This window comes from Oncorhynchus mykiss, chromosome 19 (assembly GCF_013265735.2).
Source record: "Oncorhynchus mykiss isolate Arlee chromosome 19, USDA_OmykA_1.1, whole genome shotgun sequence".
Taxonomy (NCBI): Eukaryota; Metazoa; Chordata; class Actinopteri; order Salmoniformes; family Salmonidae; genus Oncorhynchus; species Oncorhynchus mykiss.
The window spans coordinates 44,409,837-44,431,303 of record NC_048583.1 but is presented as its reverse complement, the minus strand read 5'-3'; the positions used below and the strand labels follow the sequence as shown (position 1 = coordinate 44,431,303).

Genomic DNA, 21,467 nt, shown 5'->3' with positions numbered 1-21,467 from the left:
TAGAGCCCTTCTTTTTTGGTGTTGTTTCCACTCTCTAAATCTCCTAAACACTATGATGGTGTTTCAAATCCTAATACTGTAAATGGGAGTCCCTCCTCTTATTGTATATTCCTGGCTCTTATATGGTGTTTATAAACTCCTCATTGGTCATTCCAAAAGTTCAAATGTACGCTTGAATAAAGTATGCTTGAATAAAGGACACGAGAAAATATACTTCTGTGAAAATACAAATTAATACGTTTGTTCAGGATAATAATTATTGAGTACAACATTTTCAAGACATGATTTTGAAGCCTCAAATGCTTTATATTTTCATTGCAAATTATCACAAGACAAAGCAACAGGTCTTTCTCATTTGTATATTGATAAAGTAAGACAGTTTAAAGATTTGTAAGGTATTTCACTGGCTCCAGGTCATCTACAAGTCTCTGATAGTTGAAGCACCGCCTTATCTCAGCTCACTGGTCACCAAAGCAGCACCCACCCGTAGCACGCGCTCCAGCAGGTATATCTCACTGGTCATCCCCAAAGCCAATTCTTCCTTTGGCTGCCTTTCCTTCCAGTTTGCTGCTGCCGATGACTGGAACGAACTGCAAAAATCACTGAAGCTGGAGACTCATATCTCCTTCACTAGCTTTAAGCACCAACTGTCAGAGCAGCTCACAGATCACTGCACCTGTACATAGCCCATCTGTAAATATCCCATCAAAACTACCTCTTCCCCATACTGTATTTATTTATTTATCTTGCTCCTTTGTACCCCTGTATCTCTACTTGCACATTCATATTCTGCACATCTACCATTCCAGTGTTTAATTGCTATATTGTAATTACTTCACCACCATGGCCTATTTATTGCCTTTACCTCCCTTATCTTACCTCATTTGCATACACTGTATATATACTTTTTCTACTGTATTATTCACTGTATGTTTGTTTGTTTGTCCTCAACTAGCCTACCTGGTTAAATAAAGGTGAAATTAACAATATATATATATATATATAATAAATAAATGTATCATTTTAATTATACATTTTAAAAGAAATATGGCATTTTATTTCACATTCATGGAAACAAAACACAGACATGGACTACTAATGTTGCCAGTAGCACTTGTACAAAACTTCAGCCCATGGCTCAATGTAATCTACAGCTCATCCATTATGCTAATGTCTATGACCTGAGACTTTATATTTAGATGATGGTACATTACATGTAAGGTTGTTCAGATGGATTGAATCACAGTACAGTTGAGTTAGATTGTTGACAGTTCAGTTGGAATTTGTCTAATTCTTGTCTTGATTAGCTTTGGTTAGGACTGTCCAGCCGGTAGGTAACGTAGTATGTCTGCAGGGAGACAAATAAATAGCAAATAATAACAAGCAATAATGATAGTACATGAATGCACAATTAGGTTATCTAATGCTATAATATTAATACATTGTAATATAAAATATACAATTATTTAACAAATCAATAGCAATATGCATACGTGATTAAGCTATGCAAAACAGGAACAATATAACAAAATGAATGTCAAAGTGGGATGCAAAAACATGTGGTGTGGTTGGCTAAATTGGCAGTGGCTATTTACTGTAGCATATAACATGTGGGTCACACATCAAACAATAGATGAAGCTCATAAAGCTAGTAGGCTTTCCAGCAGTATTAACTAAAAAGCAAACCTCAATTTGCATAAAAACAAGGGCACGAAAGGAACAAACAATGACGTGTAATTTTACAACTAGAGTACATGACCATAGGTATGTGGACACCAGCTCGTCGAACATCTCATTCCAAAACCATGGGCATTAATATGAAGTTGGTACCCCTTTAACTGCTATAACAGCCTCCACTCTTCTGGGAAGGCTTTCCACTAGATGTTGGAACATTGCTGAGCGGACTTACTTCCATTCAGCCACAAGAGCATTAGTAAAGTCGGGCACTGATGTTGGGGGCGATTATGCCTGACTCGCAATCGGCGTTCCAATTCATTCCAAAGGTGTTCGATGGGGTTGAGGTCAGGCTCTGTGCAGGCCAGTCAAGTTTTTCCACACCAATCTCAACAAACCACTTCTGTATGGACCTCGCTTTGTGCATGGGAGCATTGTCATGCTGAAACAGGAAAGTGCCTTCCACAAAGTGTTACCACAATGTTTGAAGCACAGAATCATCTAGAATGTCATTGTATGCTGTAGCCTTAAAATGTCCCTTCACTGGAACTAAAGGGCCATGAAATACAGCTGCAGACCATTACCCTTCCTCCACCAAACTTTAAAGTTGGCACATTATGGCGCAGGAGGGGAGTGCTGCCCTCTTATCGGCTCTTAACCAACAATGCTATTTTGTTTGTTTTTTCGTGTTGTTCTTATCTTGTTTTGTACATAATGTCTCTTATGACCGAAAATAACTTCTGGACATTTGAACTGTGATTATTCACCTCAGATTAGACAAAGAGTTTATCTTCAATGAGACGGATGGGAGGGATATAATACAAACACCCAACCAGGCCCAGATCCCCGTCATTCGCTGGAGAAGGAAACTGAGATTTTGCGGAAAAAGATCAGGATGCCTTGTGAGGATCAGGCGACGAGTGGCTAATCTGCCTTTGCCTTCTGTCCTGCTAGCTAGCGTTCAAATTCTGGAAAATAAATGGGACGAACTGAAAGCACGTATATCCAACAAACGGGACATTAAAAACTTTAATATCTTATGTTTCACTGAGTCGTGGCTGAAAGACGACATTAAGAACATACAGCTGGCGGGTTATACACTCTATCGGCAGGATAGAACAGCAGCCTCTGGTAAGACACGGGGCTGGGGCCTATGCATATATGTAAACAACAGCTGGTGCACGATATCTAAGGAAGTCTCAAGGTTTTGCTCGCCTGAGGTAGACGGGGCTCTAGTGGAGCAGGTTGAGAGCTTCAAGTTCCTTGGCGTCCACATCACCAACAAACTAACATGGTCCAAGCACACAAAGACAGTCGTGAAAAGGGCACGACAAAACCTATTCCCCCTCAGGAGACTGACGGGATAAACCTGTCAGGGTGCTCTCAATGGTGCAGCTGTAAAACCTTTTGAGGATCTTTTGAGGATCAGGCATACCACTGTTGCGTCGTCGCACATTTGTAAGATAAATATTGACATTTTACTATCTCTAACACTTTTAATGTGCAAAAATTACAAATTAATTAGCGGGTGATGGTGATTTCAGGGGGGGGCTCAGTTTACCTCATGGCGCAGATCAGGCGCTGAGCCAATAGCCATAGACTTACAGTTGAAGTTGGAAGTTTACATACCCTTAGGTTGGAGTCATTAAAACAATTTTGTCAACCACTCCACAAATTTCTTGTTAACAAACTATAGTTTTGGCAACTCGGTTAGGACATCTACTGTGTGCATGACACAAGACATTTTTCGAACAATTGTTTACAGACAGATTATTTCTATAATTCACAGTCTCACAATTCCAGGGGGTCAGAAGTTAACATACACTAAGTAGACTGTGCCTTTAAACAGCTTGGAAAATTCCAGAAAATTATGTCATTGCTTTAGAAGCTTCTGATAGGCTAATTGACATAATTTGAGTCAATTGGAGGTGTACCTGTGGATGTATTTCAAGGCATACCTTCAAACCCAGTGCCTCTTTGCTTGACATCATGGAAAAATCAAAAGAAGTCAGCCAAGAACTCTGGTTCATCCTTGGGAGCAATTTCCAAACGCCTGAAGGTACCACGTTCATCTGTACAAACAATAGTACTGTCACGCCCTGACCTTAGAGAGACTTTTTATTTCTCTATTTTTTATTTTTTATTTTATTTATTTCACCTTTATTTAACCAGGTAGGCAAGTTGAGAACAAGTTCTCATTTACAATTGCGACCTGGCCAAGATAAAGCAAAGCAGTTCGACAGATACAACAACACAGAGTTACACATGGAGTAAAACAAACATACAGTCAATAATAAAGTATAAACAAGTCTATATACAATGTGAGCAAATGAGGTGAGAAGGGAGGTAAAGGCAAAAAAAGGCCTTGGTGGCAAGGTAAATACAATATAGCAAGTAAAACACTGGAATGGTAGTTTTGCAATGGAAGAATGTGCAAAGTAGAAATAAAAATAATGGGGTGCAAAGGAGCAAAATAAATAAATAAATTAAATACAGTTGGGAAAGAGGTAGTTGATAGGGCTAAATTATATGTGGGCTATGTACAGGTGCAGTAATCTGTGAGCTGCTCTGACAGTTGGTGCTTAAAGCTAGTGAGGGAGATAAGTGTTTCCAGTTTCAGAGATTTTTGTAGTTCGTTCCAGTCATTGGCAGCAGAGAACTGGAAAGAGAGACGGCCAAAGAAATAATTGGTTTTGGGGGTGACTAGAGAGATATACCTGCTGGAGCGTGTGCTACAGGTGGGAGATGCTATGGTGACCAGCGAGCTGAGATAAGGGGGGACTTTACCTAGCAGGGTCTTGTAGATGACATGGAGCCAGTGGGTTTGGCGACGAGTATGAAGCGAGGGCCAGCCAACGAGAGCGTACAGGTCGCAATGGTGGGTAGTATATGGGGCTTTGGTGACAAAACGGATTGCACTGTGATAGACTGCATCCAGTTTGTTGAGTAGGGTATTGGAGGCTATTTTGTAAATTACATCGCCAAAGTCGAGGATTGGTAGGATGGTCAGTTTTACAAGGGTATGTTTGGCAGCATGAGTGAAGGATGCTTTGTTGCGAAATAGGAAGCCAATTCTAGATTTAACTTTGGATTGGAGATGTTTGATATGGGTCTGGAAGGAGAGTTTACAGTCTAACCAGACACCTAAGTATTTGTAGTTGTCCACGTATTCTAAGTCAGAGCCGTCCAGAGTAGTGATGTTGGACAGGCGGGTAGGTGCAGGTAGTGATCGGTTGAAGAGCATGCATTTAGTTTTACTTGTATTTAAGAGCAGTTGGAGGCCACGGAAGGAGAGTTGTATGGCATTGAAGCTTGCCTGGAGGGTTGTTAACACAGTGTCCAAAGAAGGGCCGGAAGTATACAGAATGGTGTCGTCTGCGTAGAGGTGGATCAGAGACTCACCAGCAGCAAGAGCGACCTCATTGATGTATACAGAGAAGAGAGTCGGTCCAAGAATTGAACCCTGTGGCACCCCCATAGAGACTGCCAGAGGTCCGGACAACAGACCCTCAGATTTGACACACTGAACTCTATCAGAGAAGTAGTTGGTGAACCAGGCGAGGCAATCATTTGAGAAACCAAGGCTGTTGAGTCTGCCGATGAGGATGTGGTGATTGACAGAGTCGAAAGCCTTGGCCAGATCAATGAATACGGCTGCACAGTAATGTTTCTTATCGATGGCGGTTAAGATATCGTTTAGGACCTTGAGCGTGGCTGAGGTGCACCCATGACCAGCTCTGAAACCAGATTGCATAGCAGAGAAGGTATGGTGAGATTCAAAATGGTCGGTAATCTGTTTGTTGACTTGGCTTTCGAAGACCTTAGAAAGGCATGGTAGGATAGATATAGGTCTGTAGCAGTTTGGGTCAAGAGTGTCCCCCCCTTTGAAGAGGGGGATGACCGCAGCTGCTTTCCAATCTTTGGGAATCTCAGACGACACGAAAGAGAGGTTGAACAGGCTAGTAATAGGGGTGGCAACAATTTCGGCAGATAATTTTAGAAAGAAAGGGTCCAGATTGTCTAGCCCGGCTGATTTGTAGGGGTCCAGATTTTGCAGCTCTTTCAGAACATCAGCTGAATGGATTTGGGAGAAGGAGAAATGGGGAAGGCTTGGGCGAGTTGCTGTTGGGGGTGCAGTGCTGTTGACAGGGGTAGGAGTAGCCAGGTGGAAAGCATGGCCAGCAGTAGAAAAATGCTTATTGAAATTTTCAATTATGGTGGATTTATCAGTGGTGACAGTGTTTCCTATCTTCAGTGCAGTGGGCAGCTGGGAGGAGGTGTTCTTATTCTCCATGGACTTTACAGTGTCCCAGAACTTTTTTGAGTTAGTGTTGCAAGAAGCAAATTTCTGCTTGAAAAAGCTAGCCTTGGCTTTTCTAACTGCCTGTGTATAATGGTTTCTAGCTTCCCTGAACAGCTGCATATCACGGGGGCTGTTCGATGCTAATGCAGAACGCCATAGGACGTTTTTGTGTTGATTAAGGGCAGTCAGGTCTGGGGAGAACCAAGGGCTATATCTGTTCCTGGTTCTAAATTTCTTGAATGGGGCATGTTTATTTAAGATGGTTAGGAAGGCATTTTTAAAAAATATCCAGGCATCCTCTACTGACGGGATGAGGTCAATATCCTTCCAGGATACCCCGGCCAGGTCGATTAGAAAGGCCTGCTCGCTGAAGTGTTTCAGGGAGCGTTTTACAGTGATGAGAGGAGGTCGTTTGACCGCTGACCCATTACGGATGCAGGCAATGAGGCAGTGATCGCTGAGATCGTGGTTGAAGACAGCAGAGGTGTATTTAGAGGGGAAGTTGGTTAGGATGATATCTATGAGGGTGCCCGTGTTTAAGGCTTTGGGGAGGTACCTGGTAGGTTCATTGATAATTTGTGTGAGATTGAGGGCATCAAGTTTAGATTGTAGGATGGCTGGGGTGTTAAGCATGTTCCAGTTTAGGTCGCCTAGCAGCACGAGCTCTGAAGATAGATGGGGGGCAATCAGTTCACATATGGTGTCCAGAGCACAGCTGGGGGCAGAGGGTGGTCTATAGCAGGCGGCAACGGTGAGAGACTTGTTTTTAGAAAGGTGGATTTTTAAAAGTAGAAGTTCAAATTGTTTGGGTACAGACCTGGATAGTAGGACAGAACTCTGCAGGCTATCTTTGCAGTAGATTGCAACACCGCCCCCTTTGGCAGTTCTATCTTGTCTGAAAATGTTGTAGTTTGGAATTAAAATGTCTGAATTTTTGGTGGTCTTCCTAAGCCAGGATTCAGACACAGCTAGAACATCCGGGTTGGCAGAGTGTGCTAAAGCAGTGAATAGAACAAACTTAGGGAGGAGGCTTCTAATGTTAACATGCATGAAACCAAGGCTATTACGGTTACAGAAGTCGTCAAAAGAGAGCGCCTGGGGAATAGGAGTGGAGCTAGGCACTGCAGGGCCTGGATTCACCTCTACATCGCCAGAGGAACATAGGAGGAGTAGAATAAGGGTGCGACTAAAAGCAATAAGAATTGGTCGTCTAGAACGTCTGGAACAGAGAGTAAAAGGAGGTTTCTGGGGGCGATAAAATAGCATCAAGGTATAATGTACAGACAAAGGTAAGGTAGGATGTGAATACAGTGGAGGTAAACCTAGGTATTGAGTGATGAAGAGAGAGATATTGTCTCTAGAAACATCATTGAAACCAGGAGATGTCATTGCATGTGTGGGTGGTGGAACTAATAGGTTGGATAAGGTATAGTGAGCAGGACTAGAGGCTCTACAGTGAAATAAGCCAATAAACACTAACCAGAACACCAATGGACAAGACATATTGACATTAAGGAGAGGCATGCTTAGTCGAGTGATCAAAAGGGTCCAGTGAGTGGAGAGGTTGGTTTAGGGTCACGGCGATTTAGACAGCTAGCCAAGCCAACCGGTAGCAAGCTAGCATAGAATGGAGTCTGTTGTTAGCCACCTCTTGCGTTCGGTCAGTAGATTAGTGGGGTTCCGTGTGGTAGAGGGGATTAATCCAAATCACACAACAACAACAAAAATAAGAACAATAGATATAGTTATAGAGGCCCGAGAAGAAAACATAATAATTAAAATAAATAAATTGTCCGATTGTCTATTCAGATAGCAGCCGGAAAGACGGCTAACGGTTAGCGGGCCGCAGATGGGCGTTCAGGTAACGTCGCGACAGAGGAGCCAGCCGGATCTCCTTCAGGTAGATAACGTCGGCAGTCCGGTTGTGAAGGCCCGGTGGGGCTCCGCGTAGGCAGTGAAACGGGTCCGGATAGGTGACTGCAGCCCAGGAGTGAATGATGGAACTCAGGCGTGATTGACGGAGCTGGCTAGCACCGGAACAATCGATGTTTGCTCCGGAATCGACGAAAGCCGACTGTCACACGGATAGCAGCTAGCTAGCTGTGAGATCCGGGTATGAATGTCCAGAGAGCAGTTGAAATCCAGGGACATGGAGAGAAAAATTGGTCCGGTATGTTCCGTTCCGAGCCGCGCTGCGCCGTACAAAACTGGCGATAGATTTTCGATAGATTTTCGAGCTAAAGGACAGCCGATGACCACAAACCGTGGTTAGCTTCTGATTAGCTTCTGGGCTAGCTCCTGGCTAGCTTCTGGCTAGTTTCTGGCCAGCCTCCTGGAGTTTCTGGCTAGCTTCCTGAAGGATTGCAGATCTGAGGTAAATAATACTTTTTTATAAATATAAATTGGTGAGGCTGGTTGCAGGAGAGTGTTTAGAAGATGAGTTGATGGAAAATAAAAATAAAATGTATGTGAAAAAAGTTGTAAATATATATATATACAGGACACGACAAGACGAGGACAAAAGACGTCTGAACTGCTATGCGATCTTGGATCAATTGTAATCGATTATTTGGTAAGGTCTGGGTGTGATTTGGGTGGGCATTCTAGTTTTTCTATTTCTTTTTATGGCTTTGTATGGTTCCCAATCAGAGGCAGCTGTCTATCGTTGTCTCTGATCATACTTAGGCAGCCTTTTTTCCACCTTCAGTTGTGGGATCTTGTTTTTGTGTAGCTGCCTGTGAGCAGCCCAGAACGCCACGTTTTGTTTGTGCTTGTCTTTGTTTGGTGAGTTTTGATTTATTAAAATATGTGGAACTCTACGCACGCTGTGCCTTGGTCCGCTCATTTCAACGACCATGACAAGTACGTAAGTATAAACACCATGGGACCACGCAGCCGTCCTACCGCTCAGGAAGGAGACGCATTCTGTCTCCTAGAGGTAAACGTACTTTGGTGCGAAAAGTACAAATCAATCCCAGAACAATCCCAGAACAACAGCAAAGGACCTTGTGAAGATGCTGGAGGAAATAGGTACAAAAGTATCTATATCCACAGTAAAACGAGTCCTATATTGACATAACCTGAAAGGCCACTCAGCAAGGAAGAGGCCACTGCTCCAAAACAGCAACTGCACATGGGGACAAAGATTGTACTTTTTAGAGAAATGTCCTCTGGTCTGATGAAACAAAAATGGAACTGTTTAGTCATAATGACTATCGTTATGTTTGGATGAAAAAGGGGGAGGCTTGCAAGCCGAAGAACACCATTCACCCAACTTATTGTGGGAAGCTTGTGGAAGGCTACCCGACCCGATTGACCCAAGTTAAACAATTTAAAGTCAATGCTACTAAATACTAATTGAGTATATGTAAACGTCTGACCCACAGGGTATGTGATGAAAGAAATAAAAGCTGAAATAAATCACTCTACTATTATTCTGACATTTCACATTCTTAAAATAAAGGTGTGATCCTAACTGACTTAAGACAGGGAATTTTTACTAGGATTAAATGTCAGGTTTTGTGAAAAACTGAGTTTAAATGTATTTGGCTAAGGCGTATGTAAACTTCCGACTTCAACTGTATAAGTCATTTTAGAGAATCCAGGTCAGAGGGCCAGCTGATGACCTCCATCAGCAGCAGATGTTTGAATGGAAAATGAATATGTTAATGCAACGAATCGAATCGTATCGAACCGAATCGCGTCAAGTTGTTCCTCTAATCAAACAGAATCGCACCAAATCGTTTGTAACTAAAACGTATTGAGTAGAGAACAGCACTCTTCCATCTTTTCATCCCTATATTAAACATTTACTGATAATTGAGAGCCAGCTTTTGAGGCTAGTTTGTCCACATCTATAGCTGTGACTACACGGCATATTCTGAGCTGAGGACACAGGCAGCAGTGTTAAAAAAGCATTAAGAGGGCCACGCTGCCACCATCTGGACAGGAATAGGTAGAGAGGCTTTGTTGTCCCTGTCGACACAGTCAGTGCAGTGCAGCTCTGACTGGCTCTGAGCAGAAAGACCACCCTAAATACAAAGGTGCACAATGAATTAACACCGTCATCAGGGGATCTCATGTCTTCTTCTGAAATGATATGTGTGCCAAAACATATTATAGACTTCAATCTATTCAACTTTTGTTTATTACAAATATCAAAAAACACAATACTGGTGCACTGAAAAATAATACACTCAAACAATTAAATGAGAGTGAGCCTCCATTCCACTATAATAATAGAAAGTTAAACTCATAAAGTGTTGACTAGAATCTGATTTAGAAAGCACTGTGCTGCATTAGGTAATACATTTATTAGCGTGTGCTCTGAGAACACTTGGCAGTTGCTTGATTACACACACACACACACACACACACACACACACACACACACACACACACACACACACACACACACACACACACACACACACACACTAACTATGCTGGGTGAAGCAAAGTTCACTGGCACTGGGGAAAACTCTGCTCTAATTGTTATTTAATCTCCAACTTCTCTTAAACAGAAGCCAAGGTAGGCTGAATCGATGCCTGTAGTTCACTGAACACAGAGCCAGAAACACACTTCTCTTTTCCATTGATGACATAGTATCTGATAACACCCTTTCCCAGGCTATAGAGTGGACTGAACTGAAAGACAACTGGACTGGACTGAAAGACAACATTATCATCTTGCCAAACTCATTCCTACTGGATAGTGCTACTGCTCTGCTCCTGCTACTTTACTAGTTGCTACTCTGACTTATAAGACTTATAATAACTCCTGTTTCCACACCTCCTCCCTCTCAGTCAAGGCCAGGCAGGCAGGCAGACAGGCAGACAGACAGGGAATGCTGTGGTCCTGTAGGTGTTCATTGACAGGGCTGTGATGTGACTGTGTATAAATCAGAGATTGTGAACTGAGCAGCTGTCAAACAGACAGTGAGAAAGAATATTGTATTTTTATTCAAGTTTTATCTTCTTTTTCATTTTTTTTTTTTTTACCATTTTCCTTATTTTCTTTCACTTAGTCCTGCATGTTGGCGCTCGAAGCCCTGCAATCACACCTGCAACCCTTTACATGTGACTATTAAACACTGAATCTGAAAAAGAGAGCACTGGGCTAGGTGGGGTAGGGACAGCGCAGGGCTAATGGAACAGGGCCTGTGTTAGTTAGGTCACATGGTGCTGAGAAGGCAACTTCTGGCTGATTGTGGAGTGCCTGGAGGTGTCAGTGGTGATTGATGACTGGAGATAATACGCAATTCACCGCTCAACAATCTCAAGGTGAGCAGGAACAACCCTCTTCTTAATGCACTCCATCGAACAGGCTGAAGCCATACATTATCAACAGTGCACTCTTCTCTCTCTCCCTCCCTCTCACCCACAGCAACTAACCCTCAAAGTGGTGTCCAGTGCCCTTCTCCTACCATACTATACAAACATTTATAAACTCATTATTCCAATTTAAAGACTGCCCATGTGCTTGGTTAACTTGAAACACCATCATCTCTGTGCTGGAGGCAGGCTTTATACATCTTCATTTCCTGTCTGTCCTGCATGGTTTAACCCTGCTCCCGCTGCTCTCTGTGGGCCATTGGTTGGTTGTCTGAGGCCTGGTCTACAGATGCAGGGTGGACATACAGTAGCTGAGAATGGAGATTCTCTCTCTCTCTCTCTCTCTCTCTCTCTCTCTCTCTCTCTCTCTCTCTCTCTCGTGAAGGGGAGAGCTATAATGTAGCATGATGTGATGGTCACAGATTCATCATCACTCATCTCCTGTCTAGCACTAGCAGAGCGAATGGAGTGGGACTTGTGTGATGTCTGCACGTCAACATTAAGCACAACAACTAGAGGCTAAACAACTACAGTAATAATACATGTAAGCAATAAAATAGGTTTTCAACAGATAACATTAACCTAAAAGTTACATGATACATAAATATGACTATTTATGATTATGATAAGAAAGGTAAGATTATTCTGAAGAGCTCCAACAGTAACAAGTTCCTTAGTAGAGAGGGACCTTAGTGTAGAAACTATTCCTCTGGCCGTGATACACCTTAGACAGGCAGCGCGAGAGTTGAGCACAAACCCTCCTACCCAGACGGGCTTCGCACAATCTATTTCATTATCTGAATAGAGCTGGCCCTTGTCCTCACTTTGAGATGCAATGTTGCATGACCAGCATTTTGCAATTGACGCTAGGAGAGGGGAGGAAAGACATGTCAACTGACTCCAGGCTGGAGTGATCATTTCCATATGGCCTGGTTTATGTCATCAAGGTATTATTTAAGGTACCTCAGATTGAGCAGGCAACATTCAGTCATACTCCGTCTCTATTTGTGTCAGTTGCTGCTGTCTCTGCTATAGACAGTGGGAGGGAGTGAAAATCCTTTAAGAAAGTCATTTAAAAATGGGATTTACATTTGCTCTCCTGCTTAGAGCAGAGTAATTGCAATGACAATGAACATAGCATAGATAATCCGAGCAGAAATCTCTAATATAACGTGATTGTTATATATTCCCTATTGTACATCCATAAACAGACTTTAGGTCTAAAACATAGCGGGCGCAGAGCATTTATACTGAACAAAAATATAAACGCAACATGTAAAGTGTTGGTCCCATGTTTCATGAGGTGAAATAAATTATCCAAGAAATGTTCCATACTCACAAAAGTGTATTTCTCTGTATACAAATTAGTTTACATCCCTGTTAATGAGCATGTCTTCTTGCCAAGATAATCCATCCACCTGACAGGTGTGGCATACCAAGAAGCTGATTAAACAGCATGATCATTACAAAGGTGCACCTTGTGCTGGGGACAATAAAAGGCCACTCTAAAATATGCAGTTTTGTCACACAACACAATGCCACAGATGTCTCAAGTTTTGGGGGAATGTGCAACTGGCATGCTGACTGCAGGAATGTCTACCAGAGCTGTTGCCAGATAATTTAATGTTAATTTCTTTACCATAAGGTACCTCCAACGTCGTTAGAGAATTTGGCAGTACGTCCAACCACGCCAGCCCTGGACCTCCACATCTGGCTTCTTCACAGCCGGGTTGTCTGAGACCAGCCACCCGGACAGCTGATGAAACTGAGGAGTTACTGAGGAGTAACTGAGGAGTTCTGTCTGTATTAAAGCCCTTTGTGGGGGAAAATTCATTCTGATTGGCTGGGCCTGGGTCCCCAGTGGGTAGGCCTTGCTCACAAGTGGGTGGGCCTATGCCCTCCCAAGCCCCCCAATGCTGGGCCCCTGCCCAGTCATGTGAAATCCATAGATTAGGGACTAATTAATAAATTTAAATTGACTGATTTCCTTATATGAACTGTAACTTTATATGAACTGTAAATTGTTGTATGTTGCGTTTATATTTGTGTTAGTATAGAAGGGGAAGGGGAAAGGTGATACCTAATCAGTTGTACAACTGAATGCATTCAACTGAAATGTGTCTTCTGCATTTAACCCTCTGAATCAGAGAGGTGCGGAGGGCTGCCTTAATCGACATCCACGTCTTTGGGCGCCCGGGGAACAGTGGGTTAACTGCCTTGCAGAGGACAATAGGTTTCTAAATGTTACATATACACTCTCCCGTACAGCTTCCTTTGACCAATTAAACATTGATAGCTGAACCTCACACAGACAACAGAGATGACAGAGATCGTATTTAAATGAGAATATTATTGGCAGGACCAACCATGAAGAGCAGCCTTTATTCTGACCTACATAGTAGCAATTCTAGCCCCTCTGTTGTCCATTGTTAACATTTCAAGTGTAATGAATTATTGAACGTGGAGAAAGGATGGCTCAGAACCCACTGAGGTCCTTCCAAATGAACAGTGAGACTGTTTTCAGATTTCTATCAAAGGGGAGATTTAGAGGGGACAATATGCAGCATGGAGAAATATCATGTTACTATCTATACATACAGACACTATACTATACATACAGACACTGTTCATGCAATTCAATAACGGCCAGTATTCATGTTATATGCCTGCAGATGAAACTGTATCCTGTTCACTCAGGCCAAGAATAGTTATTTATAGAACTCGTATTGATTAATCATGAGCCACAACAGCCTGAAAAGCACACAGTGCCACAGACAGGCTAACAGGGGCAAATAATTATACTGCTTTGAATCCTATTTCTCTTATCATTTAAAGGTAGAAGCCCATGTTGACCTTTAAAAGAAAATGTGATTTTCTGTCTGTTTGAATCTAGTCTCGGTAGTCTTGCATTCTGGGAAGCCTGGCGATCTAGGTTCAGAAGATGAATGAAAAATGGAAGCGGAGAAGACTTAAGCCGGCACTGCAGGAAATGGTGTGTATGTGGTGTGTGTGTATGAATGGGTGGATGGGGGGACATTACCACGATGAGAATTGATTCAGATTATTCCCACATGAGTAACACTCTCTATCCTCCTGCATACCCAGCCTTCCTCCAGCCATGACTTTACTAGGCTGAACATTGGCTGTCAAGCCTGTGTCCCTTATAGTTCCTCAGCATTGTAGAGGAATCCTGACCGGATAGGAGTAACAATGCTTACTGGTCCAAAATCACAGACAAAGAAAGGTTCATTATTCACAGTCTATAAACAAAGTACGTGGACAGTGAAAAAGCAAACTGTGGGCAGTTGCTGTTGAAAAGAGAGAGAGTATCAGCTACATTGGTGAGTAGATGCAGTGGTGAACGTAGATTTACTTTCTTCCCGGTACGGAACCTTCTATTTGTGCATGCACCTAAACAATGTATGGGCCTAATCATAGAACCACGTATAGAATCCCGATTAATTCATAAAGATTTGTCATTTAACTTTTAAAATGCATTAACTTATATTGTTGCATAAACACAACCAGTCATTATGTTTTCATCTGATTCACAAACAATCACTTCAAACGGCTCCTTTACTAGGAAACCAGCGCATGTTCATCCACTCACAACATATTTCCACCTTCCAAACAGTGGTGAATGGAAGGATACATCTGTTACACCAAACACCAAAAAGTGTAATGACATTTGGCAAATGTCATTAGGCCAGAATGTATGTGTCCACTGCTGTCTGCGCTCCTGTCGGTTTCGGCCACGCTACCACATCGCATTTTGCAGCGTAGGCTGCTATCCTACTCGTTTTCAACTCCATTTGTCGTGCCTCTGCAGTATTGATAGATAATGGTGTAACAGCGTACAGTTTTCTTGTTTTACCGGTACGCGTAACCCAACTATTTATTTTGCTGGGACGCTGTACCGGACCGTACTGCCTTACTTTCACCCCTGGGTAGACGTCATCAATGTAGTTACAATGTAATTACAGGTACCTGTCTAATGGAAGCACCAGGCAAACATTGATACAATCAACTTGCTTCATGACCTTTGTATCTTCCTTTACCATTTTGGACTGATGGGATGTACCCAAACACTAAGCCACGCTACAGCACTCTTACACTGATCAAAGGTTGGGAGGTACCAGACAACCTGCCGACACAACGTAAAAGCAGGCTACTCTTTGCTGTAGGGGCAAGGCATTTGGGGTACAATGGCTGACAGTCAATGTTACATTTTTCAATGACCGAGGCTTGTGACACTTCTACATGGATTTAGAAAGAGGATACAGGGGAGCTATACTGTGTATCACATTTATGCTGTCGATGTAACCATGGAGATACTGTAGTTTATTAATTCCAGATTAAGAGGCCGTCAGGCCATTCGGGAAGTTCTGCTGCACTTCTGCTTCTTAAACTACATCCCAAAATCCTAATCCTTTTGTTCTGTAACCCGTGTGCCTATTGAGGCTGTCTTTGACACCTGGCAGTCTGTGAACTCAGTGGGCAGTGGTTTAGGAGGAGGTGCAGAGCACCGAGAGGACAAATTGGCAATGCTTCAGTTAACATTGTTTTCGTGAGAGCGGTAGTGGGTTTGAACTGCATGTCAAACCAGAGCCTTTGATCTGGGACCCCATCACAGCCCCTCCTTCCCTGCCCGGTGCTGAAACCGTTAAGAGTGTCTCATCAGCATGGGTTAGAAATTAAATCAGTCTCAGGCTCTGCTCTCTCTCTGTATGTTGGGTAGCTTTTAATACGGAGTCACATGCCAAGGGCAAAGCAAGCATATCAGGCCAGTCACAACCAAAACAGGATGATCAGAAACCATTTTAATTTAAACAGATTGGCAAAGGATGACTGTGCATCAGCTAGTACTGGGACATGCTTTACTCTGTCTCTCACCTAGAGGGGGGAACTACAGAGAGAAAATAGCTTCAATCAGTGGGGAAAACTCCCACAGTGTGCAGTAGAAATAGTTTGTTGTTTGACAGCTACCACACTGCAGTAACCAAGCATTTCCAAAACATCTCCAGGCTGAATGGACTGGGTAAAAAATGTAGCTATAGTGCTCAGGTGCTATATTCTAAACATCAATCACTATGTAATCTCTCTTACAGCTAAGTTAACATAACAGCCATTGCATTCCAGTGTTGTATTGATGCCTGATTAAGGACAAATTCTGAGAGGCATGTCCCACAAAGGAGTGAAAAGCATTGATGTCAACCTTAGTGTCAAGACGGGGGGACATTACAGGAAAGAATGCAAGCGGTGCACAGAGTGCTTTTGATTGTTAATAACACTAACTCACCTGTTGCCGTAGATAGGCCATTTAAATTCCATTTGGAAGTCCCTGGTAGTCTGCTGAGGTTCAGGTCCAGCCGTGTGATGGTCCGCTTGTTGCCATTCTTATCTATGACCTCTGTGGTGACTTTGGGCTTCTCTTCGGATCCAGTCATGGGGCTGTCACTGTCCGTCCCCTGGCCAATGTCAACGTCAGAGAGGAGCAGGATGCGGTGGTTGAGCTTGGGGCTGGGGAGCTTGTGCGATAGGGGGGACAGCACTGGGGACATGCTCTGCAGACTGTTGGTGGCAGGGTAGGAGGTGTTGAACACCCCACACAGAGAGGGTGAAGAGGGGCTTTTCCTGTGGAATTTGATAGAGGAGGCCTCAACAGGAAGTGAGAGATGCAGCTGCAGCCCCTCTGAAGGTTTGGTCCCTCCCGTATCTTTAATGTCCCTGTTTAGACTCCTCCACTCCCCATACCCTTGCTGACAGCTGCTCATCCCCGGCTGAGGTACATCTGATTCAGTCTCTGGATAGAACTCTTTGGACCAGTCTGGGCTAATATGGCCAACATGTTGCACTGTGCCCTCCATCTCCTGCCCCTTGGCAACCACCCTAACCCCCGTGTCCCTCCTGTTGACCTCATCATACAGCTGGTGGGCTGACTTGTCCTCAGACCTCATGGGACGAATGTTGTTCCCACTCATCATATGCTCTAGTTGAACATGATCCTCCACGTCTTCCAATAAACTACAGGACGAAGCTTCGTAGCCCAAGCAGAGTTCACTGTCGTACTCAGACATGTTGTTGCAGAAGTCCAGGTCTGACTCAGAGGCACGAGAGTCTTCCTCCATGAAGTCCCAGCCCTCTCTAGCGATATGGAAGTGTTCCTCCATACTGAGGATGGGGTTGCTGGCCACACTGACATAGGAGCCTGACATTGGAGTGTCCGAAGATTGGAGAAAGGCTGGGGTACTAGGAATCATTTTCTCCTCTGCCACTGGGACGAGGTTGGATTGATCCCGGGTCTGAGTCGAGGACTGAAAAAATAAAGACTCTACTGCAGTGCTCCCTATCCCTACTTTCTTCTTCATCTTGCTGTGCAGGAACTCCTCTGCACTGTTTAACTTCTTTCCCCCCAGCTTCTTCAGCTTCCTGCCCAGTGAGGAGGTTCTATCGTGCCCCAAAGACATAGAGAGAGCATGTTGAGCATTGCTGCTGAGGACCTGTCCTGAGAAGCTCCCACAACCCTCCCTGTGATCCTGGAGCTTCCCATCCTGATTACCCATCCTGACTCTGTCAGCGCAGTCTCCACACAGAGATAGGAGATCAGCCAGCAACTGGTGGTGCTCCGCGGCTAACCAGCAGAGCTCAGCTACAGCCTCATTTGTTGCCTGGCAGCAGTTGAGGAGTTCGCCTGCAGACTCAGAAGACTGGCTTCTTCTTTTGGCTGCCATGGGATCTACATCTCCCTGGTCTTGGTCATTACAGGGCTGGGCCCACCGAGGGGCGTGGCTCTTGTACATAAACCCTGGGGCCCTCCCCTTGGGTTGATAAAGGCTGATACTGCACAGTTCCCGGATGGGCTCGTATAGACACAGGACTGTATGCCTGCCCTCCATTATGGGCGCCATGTTAATTGCTTAAGCACTTTAATAAAAATGGACTGTTGTCCCCAGACGCTGGTGTGTTTGGCGTTGGACTTCAGAGGAAGAGTCTGAAGAGCTCTAGCTGTTCATCATCTGGTTGATTGAACTCCTGTCAGAGAGAAATATGCTTTCATTGAGACAAACAGCCATTTATCTGCCTGAGAAAATATAAAGCATGTAACAGCTGTCAATCAATGTTTCTTTTTTTTTTACATTTAAAATGAAAAGTTGATGAAAAATGAAAAAGTATTTTATCTTTAGACAGATTTTTTCTAAACTACCACCAATGCAAGAAGCCTAATATTACTATTACAAGGTCCAGCAATACAAAGTATCAGGGCCAGTGTTTACAGAGTAAACATTGATACTGTTCTGAGGGAATACAACATAAAGGTAGAGCAAAACCATAAAAAGAAATAACAAAACATTTAAGGCTTTGTTATTTGTCTGTTATTCTATTGAAAATAACAGGTGCACCAGTGGAAATGCTTAGCACAACAGAAGTCTCCGCGTTTGACATATAAGCAACACCAGCCAGACTGTTTTAGACAGAAGATCTTTGGCAATAGATCAAGAGTAATGGGTCTTAGTTTCATCATTTAATGCACCCCACTGCAGCAGTTCTGAATATAACATTGAATAGGGATGTATTTCGTTTACATTTAGGCTATGCATTTGCACAGATGAGAGGTTTAGGACAGTGGTTCCCAACCAGGGATACTAGGTACTTTTTTGGGGTGGCAGGTAGCCTAGTGGTTAGAGCGTTGGGCCAGTAACCGAAAGGTTGCTGAATCGAATCCCCGAGCTGACAAGGTAAAAATATGTTGTTCTGCCCCGGTAGGCCGTCATTGTAAATAAAAATGTGTTCTTAACTGACTTGCCTAGATACATAAAGGTTAAATAAAAATAAATACATTTTATAAAAGGACCCCTGGAGGGGATACTTGAAAAGACTCATGAGAACATAGGCTTACTGGTAAAATGCTCAAGCGGGTACTCCGGGCAGAGCAAATTTCAGTTGGTGGTACAGTAAGAGGTTGGGAACCAGTGGTTTAGGAGATAAATTGCCTTATCAGATATACACTGAGTGTACAAAACATTAGGAACACCTGCTCTTTACCAGACATAGAGACTGACCAGGTGAATGCAGGTGAAAACTGCAGTATGATCCTTTATTGATGTCACTTGTTAAATCCACTCCAATCAGTGTAGATGAAGGGAAGGAGACATGCTAATGATGGATATTTAAGCCTTGACTGGGAAAATGGGAATGGGAAAGCCAAAATATTTAAGTGCCTTTGAAAGGGGTATGGTAGTAGGTGCCAGGTGCACGGGTTTCAGTGTGTCAACAACTGAAACCCTGCTGGGTTTTTCACGCTCAACAGTTTCCAGTGTGCATCAAGAATGGTCCATCACCCAAAAGACATCCAGCCAACTTGACACAACTGTGGGAAGCATTGGCGTCAACATGGGCCAGCATCCCTTTGGAATGCTTTTGACACCTTGTAGAGTCCATGCCCGACGAATTGAGGCTATTGTGAGGGCAAAGGGGGGTACAACTCAAAATTAGGAATGTGTTCCTAATGTTTTGTACACTCAGTGTATACCCTACATATGCCCTTACAGCAAATTAATGGATGACTGTCTTTATCTGGTGTAACACAGGTCATTTTGATATTTATTGTACTGTACCTAAAACCAGAACATTCTGTAGCATTGGGAGTGGGACATGCACGACTATGCTGCTGGTCAAATCACAGTGGGCTCATTCAAGAGGGCAAAGCAGGCAGTATCGAAGTGAATTAACAGCATGGAAAGATGTCACTAATGGACATTGGATCTATTGACGATGTATTGTATATAAATGTAATACTAGTCTTGCGGGGTCATCCTTTCAAATGTAAGTAATCCTAACCGACCAACAAAAAATGGCATGCTATTTGATGGATACCAAGAAAGACAGACAACATTTTTCATCACTGTTCTAGTCAATTGTTGCAGTCTTCATCCACATCATCGTCATCATCAGCAAAACAAACTATCATCTGGGGCGGCAGGGTAGCCTAGTGGTTAGAGCGTTGGACTAGTAACTGGAAGGTTGCAAGTTCAAACCCCCGAGCTGACAAGGTACAAATCTGTCGTTCTGCCCCTGAACAAGGCAGTTAACCCACTGTTCCTAGGCCGTCATTGAAAATAAGAATTTGTTCTTAACTGACTTGCCTAGTTAAATAAAGGTAAAAAAAAAAAAAAAAAATAAAATCTTTATTGAAGCACCAACAACTCACCTAAAAGGCATTCCATCAACATTTTACAAGCTGTGTCAACAATGTCCCAAAAAGTGAAGATGAAGTCACAAGCAAACAAATATGTTAGTACCACATATAAAAGAGATATAATTTCCCCTTTAAATAATGTATCTGTACTGTAACGTACAGCTCTGAGTTTAACTGTTTACATACCTGCCTCTGTAGGGTTTCACCTTGCAGCAGCAAGCCATTTAATGCATGCGTCTCTATTCTGTTTCCTGTTTCACAAACTATGCACATGATATATCGTCAAAATAAACTATTCCATTATGTCTTACGTTATTAAATTCCATCGGAAAACGGTGCACCTTTAAGTTGCACGTCTCCTTTAAATGTTCTCCAAAAGGAAGGGTTCCAGTGTCCCAATTCAATAATCAAAAGCATGGATACATCCAACGCACCTCCTGCAGATAAATGATTTAGCTGTTTGAGGACGATAAGCTGCGATTTACCAATTTTTGTTGCGTGACAAATAATGTATCTATATCCTCACTGCAGCCAGCGTCCACCGCTGCTTCTTGGAGGGTAGCGTTAATCCTTCATGACAGACAAGCGTGTGGGCTAACTGGAGAGCTCAGTGTATTTTTGACAATCTCCTATTGGTGCACCGGGACAGTCGTCCCCCCTCCCCCCCAGCACACTGAGTCAGAGCAGCTGCAGCTCTCAGGTAACGATAAGAAACTCACAAAATAGACCATCCGAATTTAGAGAGGACCTGGTAGAGGACAAGAAGGGCTTTACATCAATGCACTGTCACTATGTAGGTGTATGGGGAGGAGTCATATTATGTGAAATAGTAAAGAGTCACATTGTGGCTTTAAGAATGAGTTGAAAGTGGATTGAATAAAATTAATAAACTGTAGGCTTATTACTTGATTCTCTCCCTCGACCCTGCATAGATCAGCTTTATCTTCTGATACACATAAA

At 43.2% G+C, this 21,467-nt stretch overlaps 1 protein-coding gene across 1 annotated transcript; it reads right to left on the bottom strand.

Annotated features, from left to right (window-relative positions):
• Positions 1–1,058: 1,058 nt before the first annotated feature.
• On the bottom strand, positions 1,059–21,055 carry LOC118941479 (formin-1-like). The gene is made up of 3 exons (XM_036954902.1): positions 20,694–21,055; positions 16,611–18,343; positions 1,059–1,348 (listed from the first exon to the last, which is right to left on the bottom strand). The coding sequence occupies exons 2-3, from the start codon at positions 18,217–18,219 to the stop codon at positions 1,314–1,316; spliced, it is 1,644 nt and encodes a 547-aa protein (XP_036810797.1). The 5' UTR covers positions 18,220–18,343; positions 20,694–21,055; the 3' UTR covers positions 1,059–1,313.
• Positions 21,056–21,467: the final 412 nt, after the last annotated feature.

Bases quoted from the DNA above. Each gene is read 5' to 3' on its own strand.
- LOC118941479 (XM_036954902.1), bottom strand. From the start codon at position 18,219: ATGGCGCCCATAATGGAGGGCAGGCATACAGTCCTGTGTCTATACGAG. The intron at 1,349-16,610 runs GTGAGTTAGTGT...GTCTCCCTGCAG, and splicing joins TGGCCTATCTACGGCAACAG to ACATACTACGTTACCTACCG.